At 49.2% G+C, this 13,691-nt stretch overlaps 1 protein-coding gene across 1 annotated transcript in view; it reads left to right on the plus strand.

Moving 5' to 3' along the window:
- The window catches only part of COG3 (component of oligomeric golgi complex 3), a 39,960-nt gene that overhangs the window by 716 nt on the left and 25,553 nt on the right, over positions 1 to 13,691 (plus strand). Inside the window, exons 2-6 of the mRNA XM_056850550.1 lie at positions 2,250 to 2,396; positions 2,834 to 2,895; positions 4,074 to 4,239; positions 5,988 to 6,062; positions 12,973 to 13,065. Of these exons, the coding sequence (XP_056706528.1) occupies positions 2,250 to 2,396; positions 2,834 to 2,895; positions 4,074 to 4,239; positions 5,988 to 6,062; positions 12,973 to 13,065 (543 nt within the window). The remainder of the gene's footprint in view (positions 1 to 2,249; positions 2,397 to 2,833; positions 2,896 to 4,073; positions 4,240 to 5,987; positions 6,063 to 12,972; positions 13,066 to 13,691) is intronic.

A 13,691-nucleotide genomic window follows, 5' to 3' on the forward strand; every position in this document is an offset into this window, starting at 1 on the left:
CCCATTGCCAAAGTGGCCCTTTTCTCCAGGGGAGCTGGTCTCTGTCGGCGGGTCACTTCATGGGACAGTTTCAAAGTCCCGCTGATGGCCCTTCTAAAGCCCCAAAGGGTCAGTTGCGGGGCGCTTCCCCATGTACCTGCCCATCAAATTCAGCCAGCTGCTGACCCTCTTGGGAGGAAGGTGGGAATCAAAGATACATCAAAGGCTTTGTTAGTAAGGGACCAACCTCCAGGTGGCGACAGAGATCAGTTCCCCTGGAAAGAATGGCCGCTTTGGCCATTGGACCCTATGGCATTGAAGCGCCTCCCCTCTCCAAACCCCGCCCTCCTCAGGCTCTGCCCCCAAAATCTCCATATATTTCCCAACCTGGAGCTGGCTACCCTAATGGCATCGCATCCCTGTTGAGCTCCCTCCCTTACTGAAAGCCCACCTTCCCCGGGCTCTGCCCCCCCCCCCTCCCAGACCACCAGGAATTTCCCATCTCGGAGTTGGCAGCCTTAACAGGATGGCAGACAGAAAGCCCGGACTCTTCTCTGTGCACCACTGCAGCTGCCAGCTCATGCCGTTATGTTCTGAATTCAAGACGTAATCCGTCTTCATGTTGCAGGCAGCTTGCATGGCTTTTGCCGAGTGGCCCCGTCTCTCAGTGCCATCTGCCCTTCGCTGTTAACTGATAGAGTCATGGAGTTGGAACGGGCCATAGAGGCCATCTAGTCCAAACCCCTGCTCAATGCAGGCTGAGCCTAGAGAGTCCCTGACAAGTGTTTGTCCAGCCTCTGCTTGAAGACTGCCAGTGAGGGGGAGCTCAACACCTCCCTAGGCAGCCCATTCCACTGCCGAACAACTCTTGCTGTAAAAAAATCCCCTCCTAATATCCAGATTCTTGTGTTTTATGTCGGGGCGAAGGAAAGTAGAGTAGAGATACTTTTGAAAGCGGGCTCTGAAAAGCGCAGGATGCTTAGAAAAGGTTCAGAAAGTTTGAGGATTGCTGCTTTAAAGCCTTGGATGTGGGGAAAGTTTGCTCAGCCGGTGTGCTATAGATGAAGATCGCTGGATCACATTGCTAGCCTCTGAATGTATGCAGGGAGAATGCAAAGCAGCTGCCCTTTTGGCTCAGAACAGATCTTCACAAGCTTTTCAGTCTGGCGTTTAGCTGTTGGCTGATATCTCTGTTGTAACAGGAACTGCAGAACAAAGGGTGTTTTATGGACTGATAACACTGAAACTTTTTTTTTTATTGACCCGGGTGTTGAATATTGTAATGTTACTTCCTGATGCATTGGAAGGCCCAAGCTAGCTTGATCTCATCAGATCTGGGAGAATAAGCAGGGTCAGCCCTGGTTAGCATTTGGGTGGGCGACCTCCAAGGAAGTCCAGGGTCGCGAGGCAGAGGCAGGCAACGGCAAATGTCTCCAGCCTTGAAAACCCTGTGGGGTTGACATAAGTTGTCTTCGACTTGATGGCTCTTGTCTTCTGAAAAATGTTGCTTTATGCTTTGGTGGGGGAAGGAGGGGAACATGCAAAAGCCAGGCTCACCCATGTAGTGCTGAAGCATGGCTTGATGTCATGTCTGAGTCGGTCCTTAACCTTCTGGTGTTTGAAGCAGTTACTAGTTATTAAGGCTGTGACTGAAATGCTAAAATAGGAATCGTCCATTTGCACCTTCAGATGGCCAGAATTCTGAGGGTTTGTTTGTGCATTTGATAGTTGCTGCGTATCTGTGTTAGAGAACCAGAAAGGCATGTGTGTTGCATTCTGTACCTTGTACAGCCTGCCAAGGTTATTGGCACGGGGATCCTCTCCTAATGGATGGTGCCGTGTGCCTATTCTATCGCCAGATTTCTGCTCCTAATTGTCCCTTCCTCACATTAATAACTAATACCAAGTTACTCTTCTGGCTTACCAAGGCATGTTAAATATGGAGAATGACTTCTGAATCCAGTGCATTGTGTGTCATTTTGGTTTGCACTACGGTGTGTTGAAACAGAATGGTTGTATAGCATTTGTAGCAAAGCTGAGCAGTACATCTGTCATGGCTGGATGGTTTTCTTGCGTTTCTAATGGTTATTATTAATTACTGACTACCAGCGCTGTTTGAGAACTGAGACTGAATAAATGCATGCATTATCTTATAGTTGGATAATTCCAGTAAATGTGGGAAATGTACCAAAAGCCTGTCTTTTGTTGTTGTTAAAATAGTTGTAAAATAGTCGGTACATCAACTAAATTATTGATCTCCTTGTAAACAGCTTCCCATTGAAGATTTGAGCAGCCTGGGGCAACTGTCGTTAACCATAAGACTGACAGCTGCAGGGCCGGAATCCACAGAAGACACCCTTGCGAAAGGCTTCTCCACTTTGGGAATGGAAAGTGAAAGGATTGAAACGGCACAGCAGGTAATAACAGAATCATAGGGTTGGAAGGGACCTCCAGGGCCATCTAGTCCAACCCACCCCTGCACAATGCAGGAAATTCACAACTACCCCCCCCCACACACACTACATCACTTCAAAGCGGTCCTTAGTGAGTGGGCCGCTTCTAGTGCATGAAATGAGCCTACTTCTAATAAGTGGCCAACTCCCCCCCCCCCCGGTCAATTGCTGAAATCGCCCTTCCTCTCCACACTGCCCATTCCCCACTTCACACCTGGGTTGGCTTTTCCTTAGCCGCCTGTCTGTATCTTGTGCTCCTGATTTTTCTATCTTGTGGGTGGGGGTGACTCCTGACAGCGTACTTTTCTACCTGATAGTTGTACTAAAGTTTGGAAAAAATGTGATTTGCTGCATTTGTAGATGTCGTTATCATAAACTGAGCTCTCTTTTCCTTTCTTTAGTTTTTCTCATGGTTTGCTCAGCTCCAGACCCAGATGGAAGAAGATGAAGGAGCCAAGTACGGGTACGTGGGTTTTTTTCCCCTTCCTTGGTTTCGTGAGAATGTTGCCATCCTAATGAATGACCTACTAAGCATCCTTTGTGAACCTTCATCTATATCTGTATTATTGTGCTGTTTGTTTGTTCACTTGGAATCTCGTCCTGTTAACTGGTTTGGGTTTTTTATTATAGAGGAGGGCTGAACATCTCCATGCTTATTATTAGAGTGCCAGCAATCTATTTTTTAGTATTTGGGTAGACTACAAATCTAAAAGAGAAACTTCTGCAGCACTTTGGCAGGGGGAAGGGGTCTTCAAAGTCACCCTCGTGCAGTAATATGAAGTAAGGAAATGAAATGAGCTCTTCAACTGGCTTGGCTACCATGCAGATGCTGTTCCTCTGTGTGTGTGTGTGTGTGTGTGTGTGTGTGTGTGTGTGTGTGTGTGTGTGTTAAAAGCGCCATCAAGTCATTTCCAACTCATGGTGACCCTATGAATCAGTCCTCCAAAATGTCCTGTCTTTGACAGCCTTGCTCAGATCTTGCAAACTGAGGGCTGTGGCTTCCTTTATAGACCCAATCTCTTGTTGGGTCTTCCTTTTTTCCTGCTTCTCTCAACTTTTCCTAGCATGATTGTCTTTTCCAGTGACTCTTGTCTTCTCATAATGTGACCAAAATACGACAGCCTCAGTTTAGTCATTTTAGCTTCTAGGGGCAATTCAGGCTTGATTTGATCTAGAACCCACTGATTTGTTTTTTTGGCAGTCCACAGTATCTGCAACACTCTCCTCCAACACCACATTTCAAAGGAATCTACTTTCTTCCTATCAGCTTTCTTCAGTGCTGTTCCTAGTTGCTTTTAAGTACACCAGCCAAGTTTGCAAAAGAGCTTGGTGTTCATTAAGTTAAATGTTGAATTCAACAGATGGGTTCATAGAAGCCTATTGTTCTATCCTCTGCCCCTCCTGAAAGATGGCTTGGCCCTAAAGCATATCCGAAAGCTCTTCTTGAAACCTTCAAGGAAGAGATTTCAACCTTAGGTCCGTGAGAGCCTGGCTAATCAGAGACGTAATGACCTGGGGAAAAGAATGTGGATTCTTCCTGAGGAAAGTTTCCTTGCTGGCTTTCATTCTGCATTAATCTGTTGCAGCCTTTTTTTGCACCAAGGGGAGGACCTGTCTGCATTTTAACTTCTTTTCCTCTAGACAGATGAGGGCTTATTTGTCGGGATTTGAAGAGCAGTGTGATGCCATCCTGAGCGATGTGAACAGCGCTCTTCAGCACTTGGCCTCGTTGCAAAAGCAATATCTCTTTGTGTCGACCAAAACAGGAACTCTGCACGAAGCCTGTGAACAGCTGTTGAAGGAGCAGGTAATTTCAGACCAGGTTGGACAAATGTGTCCTTCGTAAGCATCTGAGCCAAAGGTTTTGGTTCCATGCTCACCTAGACGAAGCCAAAAAAAATAGCAATTGGTGTAAGGGGAAAGTATTTAATAATATAATTGCCCCTACGTGTTTTGCATACGCTTCCTCAGGGGGATCTTTCTTAACTCAAACATCCCAAGCAAACCGGGGGTTCTTGATTGTTTCATTGCTTGCTTGGACTCTAATCTGGAGAACCGGGTTCAGTTCCCCACTCCACATGAAGCCAGCTGGGTGACCTTGGGCCAGACACAGTTCTTTCCGAATTCTCTTAGCCTCACCTACCTCACAAGGTGCCTGTTGTGTGGAGAGGAAGGGAAAGTGATTGTAAGCCGGTTTGATTCTCCTTAAAAGTAGAGAAAATCGGCATATAAAAACCAACTCTTCTTTTTCTTCTTCGTTGTATACCTTTTTCTTAGAGGGTGAGTGCACGCTCCGTGTTCCATGGAAGCATAGGAGTGGGCAAGAAGCCTAACCTTTGCAAATTAAAAACGAAGTGTCACAAACTAATAGTCACTAGGTTTTGGAGGCTGTGTGCTTCCTCTCCAGAACACAGACGTCTTATACAAACTCAGACCATATAAAAAACAACTCTTCTTCTCTTTCGCCTTCTGACTTGGGTCTCATCCCCAAAATATCTCATTATGTATATGCAAATATCCAAGATATGGAAAGATCCTACATACGGAACACTTCTGGTCCCAAGCATTTCGGATGAGGGATACTCAACCTGTATCAAGCTTCTGTAAAGGGGCATGGGTGTCTTTTCCTGCAGGCAGTTGCCAACCCCATCAGCAGGATAGGACGGCAGGTAGTAAAGGGGTTAATTTGTCCTCCAGGTCCAAATAAACACAAAGCTGCGCCTGGAGTGAAAAACCCTCCCCGGGGTCATTTTGGGTTTGCTTTCCAGGTTCCAGGGCTGTTCCCTCACACTGTTTGGGCCATGAGGTGCCATCTTCTCTTTTCTCACCTGTACTTTCACAGGACTGGTCAGATGGAGGGGGGCTGTGGTTGATGGTTCTGGAGTGGAAACTGAGTAGGGGTCTGGCAGCTGCCGTCCACATGCTTGCATTCTCCTGGCCTCCTCCCCACACCACCCTCCTTCAGGCAGGGGCAGAAAAGCCCAAGGAGCCAAGCAGGCAACCCTTTGGCTCAGTGGCTGTCACAGAATACGGCTCTCCCTGGGGATAGTTTGGTGTGGAGTTTGGGAGAGGGACCATCACCACTTGGTTCCTTAAAAGAGCTGGGAGTTGGCTTCCGCCAGCAGCCTCCTGGTTGAAGACCCCGTTCCCTTTCAAGCAGGAGAAAAATTGGCTAGGGCCCCCCGCATCACCAGGCCAGCACCTTCCAGCACCCATCAGGTCCTCCATCTGGGAGAGGAAAGCCACAGTGAATCTGGCCATGAGGAGAGGCTGCATGTAGGAAAGGCGAGTTTCTCACACGTGCATGCATGCACCTTACTTCCCATCCCCCTGGACTTCCTGCCCCTGTTTAATGCAGTTGCAACAATGGATGCGGTGACTGCTCAGGTCTGGGAGCGGCTGCACAAGGCCGAGGAACACAGAAGGGCCAGACACGCTTCTGATTCGGGGTGCAGCACTCAATGGAGCGAAAGTCCGTTCTTCCCGTTCCAGACCATGGGGAGTGTCGTGCGGTTCCAGTTCTCTGCTAACCATCTTTACTTTCTTCTTGAATAGGCAGAACTCGTGGAACTGGCAGAAAATATCCAACAGAAGCTGTCGTATTTTAACGAGCTTGAAAATATCAACACGGTAAGTTATTGTTTTGAAACCTCAAGAACTTGGGGTAATGGTTAGAACAGGGGTGTCAAGCCCGCGGGCCAGATCTGGCCCCTTGAAAGCTGTTACCCAGCCCGCAAGCCAGCCGAGTCAGCCGCCTGTCAGCGAGGGCATGCAATCGGACCCGGGATAGCGAGGTGACTTTCGTTTCATCTCTCCTTCCCGTGGGAAGGAAGAGGCAACAGCCAAAAGGCTCGAGAGATCTCCACTTCAAAGTGACTTCCTGATTGTAATCCTGCTCTGATCTTAAGGTGTGAATTCTCTCTCTTGGTATTGGGGAACCTCTGATGTTTTGCATTTCAAAGATGTTACTTGTAAACATGCTAGCGTGTGTACTCTATAAGAATACCCTCCAAATGATTTGGCGCCATTGTAACGTTGTGTTTCATAGATTACTGTACCCTTCCTTTCAAATAAATTCTACTTTAACTCTCTGCTAACGTCTGGAGTAAAGTTGATGATTCCTGAGAGGCAACGGAGTCCAAGAATCTGACAGTACGTTACAATCTCAACCTTTTTTGTTTTCGGGTCAGAAGTAGTATTAGGATGTCTGTACCACCCTCGGGGCCGCTCAACGCGGGAGAGGAAAGTCGGCAGACTCCCGCTGATATTGAGGTTGGCCAAGGAGAAGCGACCCCGGAGCAGCGCCCACCCGGGCCTACCGATGTCCCTGGAAGGCTGACGTGGACCCCCCGACTCTCGGGGGCCGGGCAGCGGCAGAGAGCAGCGTCAGAACCAGGAGGCGACTTCTACCGGGGACCGCTGGCCGCTTGGTATGGAGAGGGGGAAGGGTGGAAGGACCCCACGCTCGCTCACACCCCTACCCTCACGGCAGAAGCGGCCACTCTGATACGCAGACAGAATCAGATGCTCGTTCTGCAGAATCGGGACCTGCAAACTCAGCTAGACACCTTGCAGCGGGATCTCGCAGCTGTTCTAGGGGCAGTGAGGGGGCTTGGACAGCCCGTGCAACCACCCCAAACGGATTCGCGGCCGACTACTGGACCGCTCGTTGTTGGGGAGGCTCCCACGCCCAGACGCCCTACGGCCAGAGACCTGAAGGTATCTTTCGACGGATCCAGCTCACAGTTGCCTCACTTCTTACTCCAAATTTCCGGCTTCATGAAGGACCAGGGGGAGACCTTTGCCTCGGAAGAGGCTCGGGTCAGGTATGTGATCAGCCTGCTGGAGAAGGAAGCGGTGGAGTGGGCAGTGACGGCGGCAGAGACTATGCCTAGGGTTTTGGCATCCCTGGATGAGTTCTTGTCCGCTCTGCGACGCAGGTTCGAAGACCCCCACCGGGGGGAAAAGGCAAAGGTTGCCCTGCGTCGTTTGAAGCAGGGAACCCGCTCAGTAAGTGAGTATGCACAAGACTTTTTATCTTTGTCGTGCAAGATACGGGAGTGGAGCGAGGCCACAAAGGTCCAGCATTTCCGCGAAGGGTTGCGGTGGGAAGTGCTGGATGGCTGTTTGACTTTGGGAGATCCAGAATCGGTGGAGGAGTGGATAAGTTTGGCAGCTCTGGTAGAGAATCGCAAGCTTACCCTCCAGTTCTCCAGGGATCGTCCTTCGAAGACAACCCCTATCCCGCCCGCGAGAGGGGACAACGCAGTAGGCCCCCGGCGAGAGGGAAGACATCGAGGAGTCTACAGTCTCGACAGGGCGCGTCGGTTCAGGGAGGGAGCTTGCCTTCAGTGTGGGAAGATGGGCCATTTTGCAGCAAAATGTACCAACACGCCGTCAGAAGGGACGAGCAACAGGGCGACACAAGAGCGGGAGGCGACACCACCTCGGAATCTGGAGCACAGGAGAGCGGAGGGGATGAACGGTCGCCGTGGGGCGGCGGCCCTGCAAGCTGAAACCTCATCGGATCTCCACAACCGTTGTACCCGAGATAGTTTCCGAAGCCCCTCACCGGCAAAAAACGAGGACGGCCTTCTGTGAGGGAACCGGCACAGAGGGCACCCGCGGAAGAAACCAAACCGGCTCCATGTAGGGTGAGTGATCAGGGAGAGACATTACTGATACCTGTGGTGTTACGAAACCCCCAAGGGGGGGAACCTGTGGCTGTTGTGGCTATAGTGGATTCCGGGTGCTCCCGGACCCTAATTGATCAGGCGGTGGTAGAGCGTCTGAAAATTGGGACTCGAGAACTGGACCAGTCCCTACACTTCCATCAAATGGATGGGAGTGACCTGCGGGGGGGGGCCGGTTCATTTGCGCACTCGCAAGATGTGGTTGGGGGTGGGAAATCACTGGGAACAGATCCACTTCACGGTAGTTCCTAAAATTTCCTACCCGGTGGTGCTCGGCATCAATTGGTTGGTGGGGCATAACCCGAGCATTGATTGGGAACAAAGGCAGGTGGTATTTGGAGCTCCCCAGTGCGAGAGACACAGCCGGGATGATTTACCTGGAGGGGAAGGGGGAGACGCCGCTGCTTTGGAGACGCCCACGTTACCCCCAGAGTATAGTGACTTTTCCGATGTATTTGAAGGGACGGATTGTGATTTATTGCCTCCTCATCGCACAACGGACTGTGCCATCGAACTGATTAAGGATGTAAAACCGTCCAAGGCTCGAGTTTATGCCATGAGTCCTCACGAGAAAACAGTGCTGCGAGAATTTCTGGACAAGAACTTGAAGCGGGGTTTCATACGGCCGTCCAAGGCTGCATTTTCTTCTCCCTGCTTCTTTGTGAGGAAGAAAGGTACATCTGATCTCAGACTGTGTGTAGACTACAGGGGGCTTAACGCGATTACTGAAACTAATGCCTACCCCCTTCCCTTAATCCCGGATCTCCTGAGTGCGTTACAGGAGGGTTGTGTTTTTTCGAAAATTGACCTGGCGGAAGCCTACTACAGGGTCCGGATCAAGGAGGGGGATGAAGCTAAAACAGCCTTTTCTTGTTGCTATGGTTTGTTTGAATTTTTAGTCATGCCATTCGGTCTGTCTGGGGGGCCCTCGTGCTTCATGCAATTAATTAATGAGATCCTACACGACCTCCTATTTAAAGGTGTAATAGTATTTCTCGACGATTTATTAATTTACTCCAAGGATCCCGCAGAGCACAGAGAGTTGGTGCGGGAGGTGTTGAGTCGTCTAAGGGACAATCATTTGTATGCTAAGTTATCAAAATGTGCATTCAACCAAGACCAATTGTCGTTTTTGGGTTATGTGATATCTCCCCAAGGGTTAAGCATGGATCCGGAGAAAGTGCAGGCAGTGTTAGAATGGGAACCTCCCAGAACTCGCAAACAAGTTCAGCAGTTTCTGGGGTTTGCGAACTTTTATAGAAATTTTATTCAGGATTTCGCTCAAATAGCCTTGCCTATTACTGATTTGCTTAAAACCAAGGGGAAGGGGCAAGAGGCTACCTTTGCACAATACCAGGTACCTTGGACCGCCAGGTGTCAGGCGGCTTTCGAAATTCTTAAGGAGCGCTTTACCTCTGAACCCATTCTGGCGCACCCAGATTGCTCCAGGCCATTCACCTTACAGGTAGATGCCTCTGACAAGGCGATGGGAGGCGCGCTCCTTCAGAGGGATGATCAAGGGAGACTTAGACCCTGCGCATATTTTTCTAAGAAGTTCTCTGGCCCTGAACTCAACTGGCCAATTGGGGAAAAAGAGGCAATGGCGATTAAACATGCACTCACGGTTTGGCGACAGTTCCTGGAGGGGGCTGCCGAGCCCTTTGTGGTATGTACTGATCACCGCAACCTCGAATCTATTTTGGGTCAGCGGAAGCTGTCAGCCAAACAAGTGCGTTGGTCTACCTTTTTCTCTAAGTTTAATTTTACCATCAAACACATGCCTGGGAAAGAAAACTGCTTAGCAGACGGACTGTCTCGCATGCCGCAATATGAGTGTCAGGTTGAGCGGCCGGTGGGTTCTCTTTTCACACGGGAACACCTGGGTTTGACTGCAGAGGGGAATAGTGCAGGAGTTCTGACCAGAGCGCAAAGCCGCGCGGCGGCACAGGACTCGAGTTCGAGTTCCCCTCGTGAAGTGGTCGCTCCCACCTTCTCATCCCCAGCAGTCCCCGGAGAACTCTCAATCACTACCGCTGGGGAGGGGGGGGGAATCTCCCAAATAGAGCGAAGGGACCAGGCTGAAGGGCCGGTACCCACCCCCTTGCCGGGGTCGGATGCTGCCATTCCCCGCCTCTGGGCAGTTCCAGAAAGCCTCCCAGAGATAGTCAGGACGAGGTGGGGGGAGGCCCTTCAGCGAGAGCGGGAGGAAGAATCTATCCCGTCCCAGATGACGGACAAAAACGGTATCTGTAAGAACAAACATTACGTGCCCAGGGAACTGAGGCGGGAGATATTGGAACGGAGCCACAGTTCAACAATAGGGGGACATTTTGGGTTTGCTAAATCCTTACATCTAATAAGAAGACAGTTTTGGTGGCCTGGGATGCGCCAAGACATCGAAGTGTTTATCAAATCCTGCCCTGTGTGCGCAACTAGTAAACGTTTGATGGGAAAACCCCCGGGATTATTAAAGCCCCTAGAAACTCCCGAGGCACCCTGGCGAGTGATTGGGATGGATTTCATAACAGACCTCCCATCCAGTCAGGGGAAGACTGTCCTGTGGGTTATCACGGATCTTTTCTCTAAGCAAGTTCATCTCGTGCCGTGTGAAGGGATGCCATCTGCACATAAACTGGCTCGCTTGTTTGTGCACTGCATATTCAAATTGCACGGATTTCCACGGAAGGTCCTGAGTGACAGGGGCTCCGTGTTTGTGTCCAAGTTCTGGAAAGCGTTTTTAGGAATTGTAGGTGTGCAGTTGGGTTTGTCATCTGCCTATCACCCCCAGACGGATGGGCAGACCGAAAGGGTTAATGCGGTGATGGAATGTTATTTGCGTTGTTTTGTTAATTATCACCAAGACAATTGGGTTGATCTGCTGCCACTGGCAGAATATGCCTACAATAACTCGGTGCACTCTGCAACCGGGGTGAGCCCATTCAAAGCAGTTTATGGAATGGATTTTGGACCATTAGGGGCTGTACCCACCCCGCCAGAAGGCGATCCCCCCGAGGTGTCTAAATGGGCTCACACAGTGAGGAACACTTGGCCCTGGCTTGTAAAAAACCTGGAACAGGCTAAAGATAGGTACAAACTACAAGCAGACAAACACAGAACACCTCAGTGGGAATTGAGGGTCGGAGAAAAGGTGTATCTTTCCACTAAGAACCTCAGGTCTTTACGCCCGTGTAAAAAATTGAGCCAACGGTTTGTGGGCCCATTTTCTATCTCCAGAGTTATCAATGAGGTTACGGTAGAGCTGGAGCTACCCAAATCCTTACAAGGGGTGCACCCGGTGTTTCACGTGAGTCTACTAAAACCCTTTCTACAAGCACCAGAATGGCACCCCGAACCCGAAGCGGCAACTCCCATCATGGTACAGGGCGAACGGCACTTTGAAATCTCCAGGGTGCTCGATTCTCGGAGGCGCAGGGGCCGACTGGAATATCTTGTGCGTTGGAAACATTTAAATTCCAGTCACGATGAGTGGGTGTCCGCTGTTCACGTACAGGCTCCAACCCTTGTAGCGGATTTCCATCGCCATTACCCGGACAAACCAGGAAATCTGGAGGGGGGGCCTTTGGGGAGGCGGAGTGTCAGCGAGGGCATGCAATCGGACCCGGGATAGCGAGGTGACTTTCGTTTCATCTCTCCTTCCCGTGGGAAGGAAGAGGCAACAGCCAAAAGGCTCGAGAGATCTCCACTTCAAAGTGACTTCCTGATTGTAATCCTGCTCTGATCTTAAGGTGTGAATTCTCTCTCTTGGTATTGGGGAACCTCTGATGTTTTGCATTTCAAAGATGTTACTTGTAAACATGCTAGCGTGTGTACTCTATAAGAATACCCTCCAAATGATTTGGCGCCATTGTAACGTTGTGTTTCATAGATTACTGTACCCTTCCTTTCAAATAAATTCTACTTTAACTCTCTGCTAACGTCTGGAGTAAAGTTGATGATTCCTGAGAGGCAACGGAGTCCAAGAATCTGACACCGCCCCCCAGGTCCCAAGGTGTCAATGTGTCTTGTATAAAGTATGTATCTCCAGTACCTGGCATTAAATTTTATGGTACCCATGGCCTGCCCCAACCAAGTGACATTTATGTCATATCCGGCCCTCGTAACAAATGAGGTTGACACCCCTGATTAAAAGGTCAGACAAGGATCTGGGAGACCCAGGTTCAAATCCCTCTTCTGCTATGGAGCTTTGCTGTGTGACCTTAAATACCTGTATTTACAGACCTGTGTGCCTGTAAATACATGGGGAGGGACTGTGGCTCAGTGGTAGAGCCTTTGCTTGGCATGCGGAAGGTCCCAGGTTCAATCCCCGGTATCTCCAGTTAAAGGGACCAGGCAAGTAGGTGATGTGAAAGACCTCTGCCTGAGACCCTGGAGAGCCGCTGCCAGTCAGAGTAGACAATACTGACCTTGATGGACCATGGGTCTGATTCAGTAGAAGGCAGCTTCATATGTTCATATGTTGCCTGTAGGACTGCACATATTTAAGCATTTTAGAGTGTGCAAGAGTTCTTAACATAAGTGGCCCCAATTGCATTTATACTGCCCTTCCAGCTTAATTAGAAAAGTGTTGTAACTTAAATTCACAACAGTCCTGAAGTGGTCCAAAACGTTTAACTTCCACAGACACTAAGTACCCACTGCACTTAAAATGTTTTACTTCTTGGTTTCCCAAGTTGTTTTAATAAATAGAAGATATGTTATGTAACAGGGTTTTTTTTCCCCTGTTGGTAAGTACCAGCAATATAGTACAGCCTGGAAATTTCTTCTCTTGCATCTCGATCTCTGCTTCTGTAACATTCAGGTTTCTGCTTTTCTTTTCTTTCTCCAAGAAACTGAATTCCCCGACGTTGTCTGTTAACACCGAAGGCTTTATCCCTATGCTGGCTAAACTTGACGATTGTATTGCGTATATTTCCTCACATGTAAGTTGTGTTCTGTTTTCTCACTATTTGCATTAAGATTGCTTTACAATACACAGTCTTGCATTTCATCAATTTTTTTGAGAATCTGGTGGCAAGAAAGGGTAAGACAACCCACACCAATCCCTGGCCTTGTTAACTATATTTAACTCCTTATTGGTGGGTCTACAGAATCTCACTTTAGTGTCTTGATGGGCAGCCCATTCCTGAAGGGGGGTAGTTAGTGGATGGGGGAAAAATTAAAAATGAATTAACCCCCCCCCCCATGAAACTCCTCCATTGCGCTTCACGGCGGGGGGGGGGCTACGGCCACCCATTTTGCAGGTGTAACTGTACGCCTTCAAAATGGCGTGTTCCCAGGGTGGACAGGGTTTTGTTATTGGTTGAAAGTCAATATTATACCAGAAAAATAAACTGAAGCATTGAGAAAAAAGATACAAGGCAGCATGACACACAGCTTGTGAGGGTCGGATTGGCTTTCTTGACAAAGAATTTGGGTTGATTAACTTCTGTGTACCTCTCTGTGAGCCATCCTTAGAAGGAAGGGCTTTCTCATCCGCCCACTGCGTTCATTCATTTTTCAATTTCTCCTCATTTCAAGAGATCATCCCTCTTAGCATTTTGCATTC

This window comes from Euleptes europaea, chromosome 5 (assembly GCF_029931775.1).
Source record: "Euleptes europaea isolate rEulEur1 chromosome 5, rEulEur1.hap1, whole genome shotgun sequence".
Lineage (NCBI taxonomy): Eukaryota > Metazoa > Chordata > Lepidosauria > Squamata > Sphaerodactylidae > Euleptes > Euleptes europaea.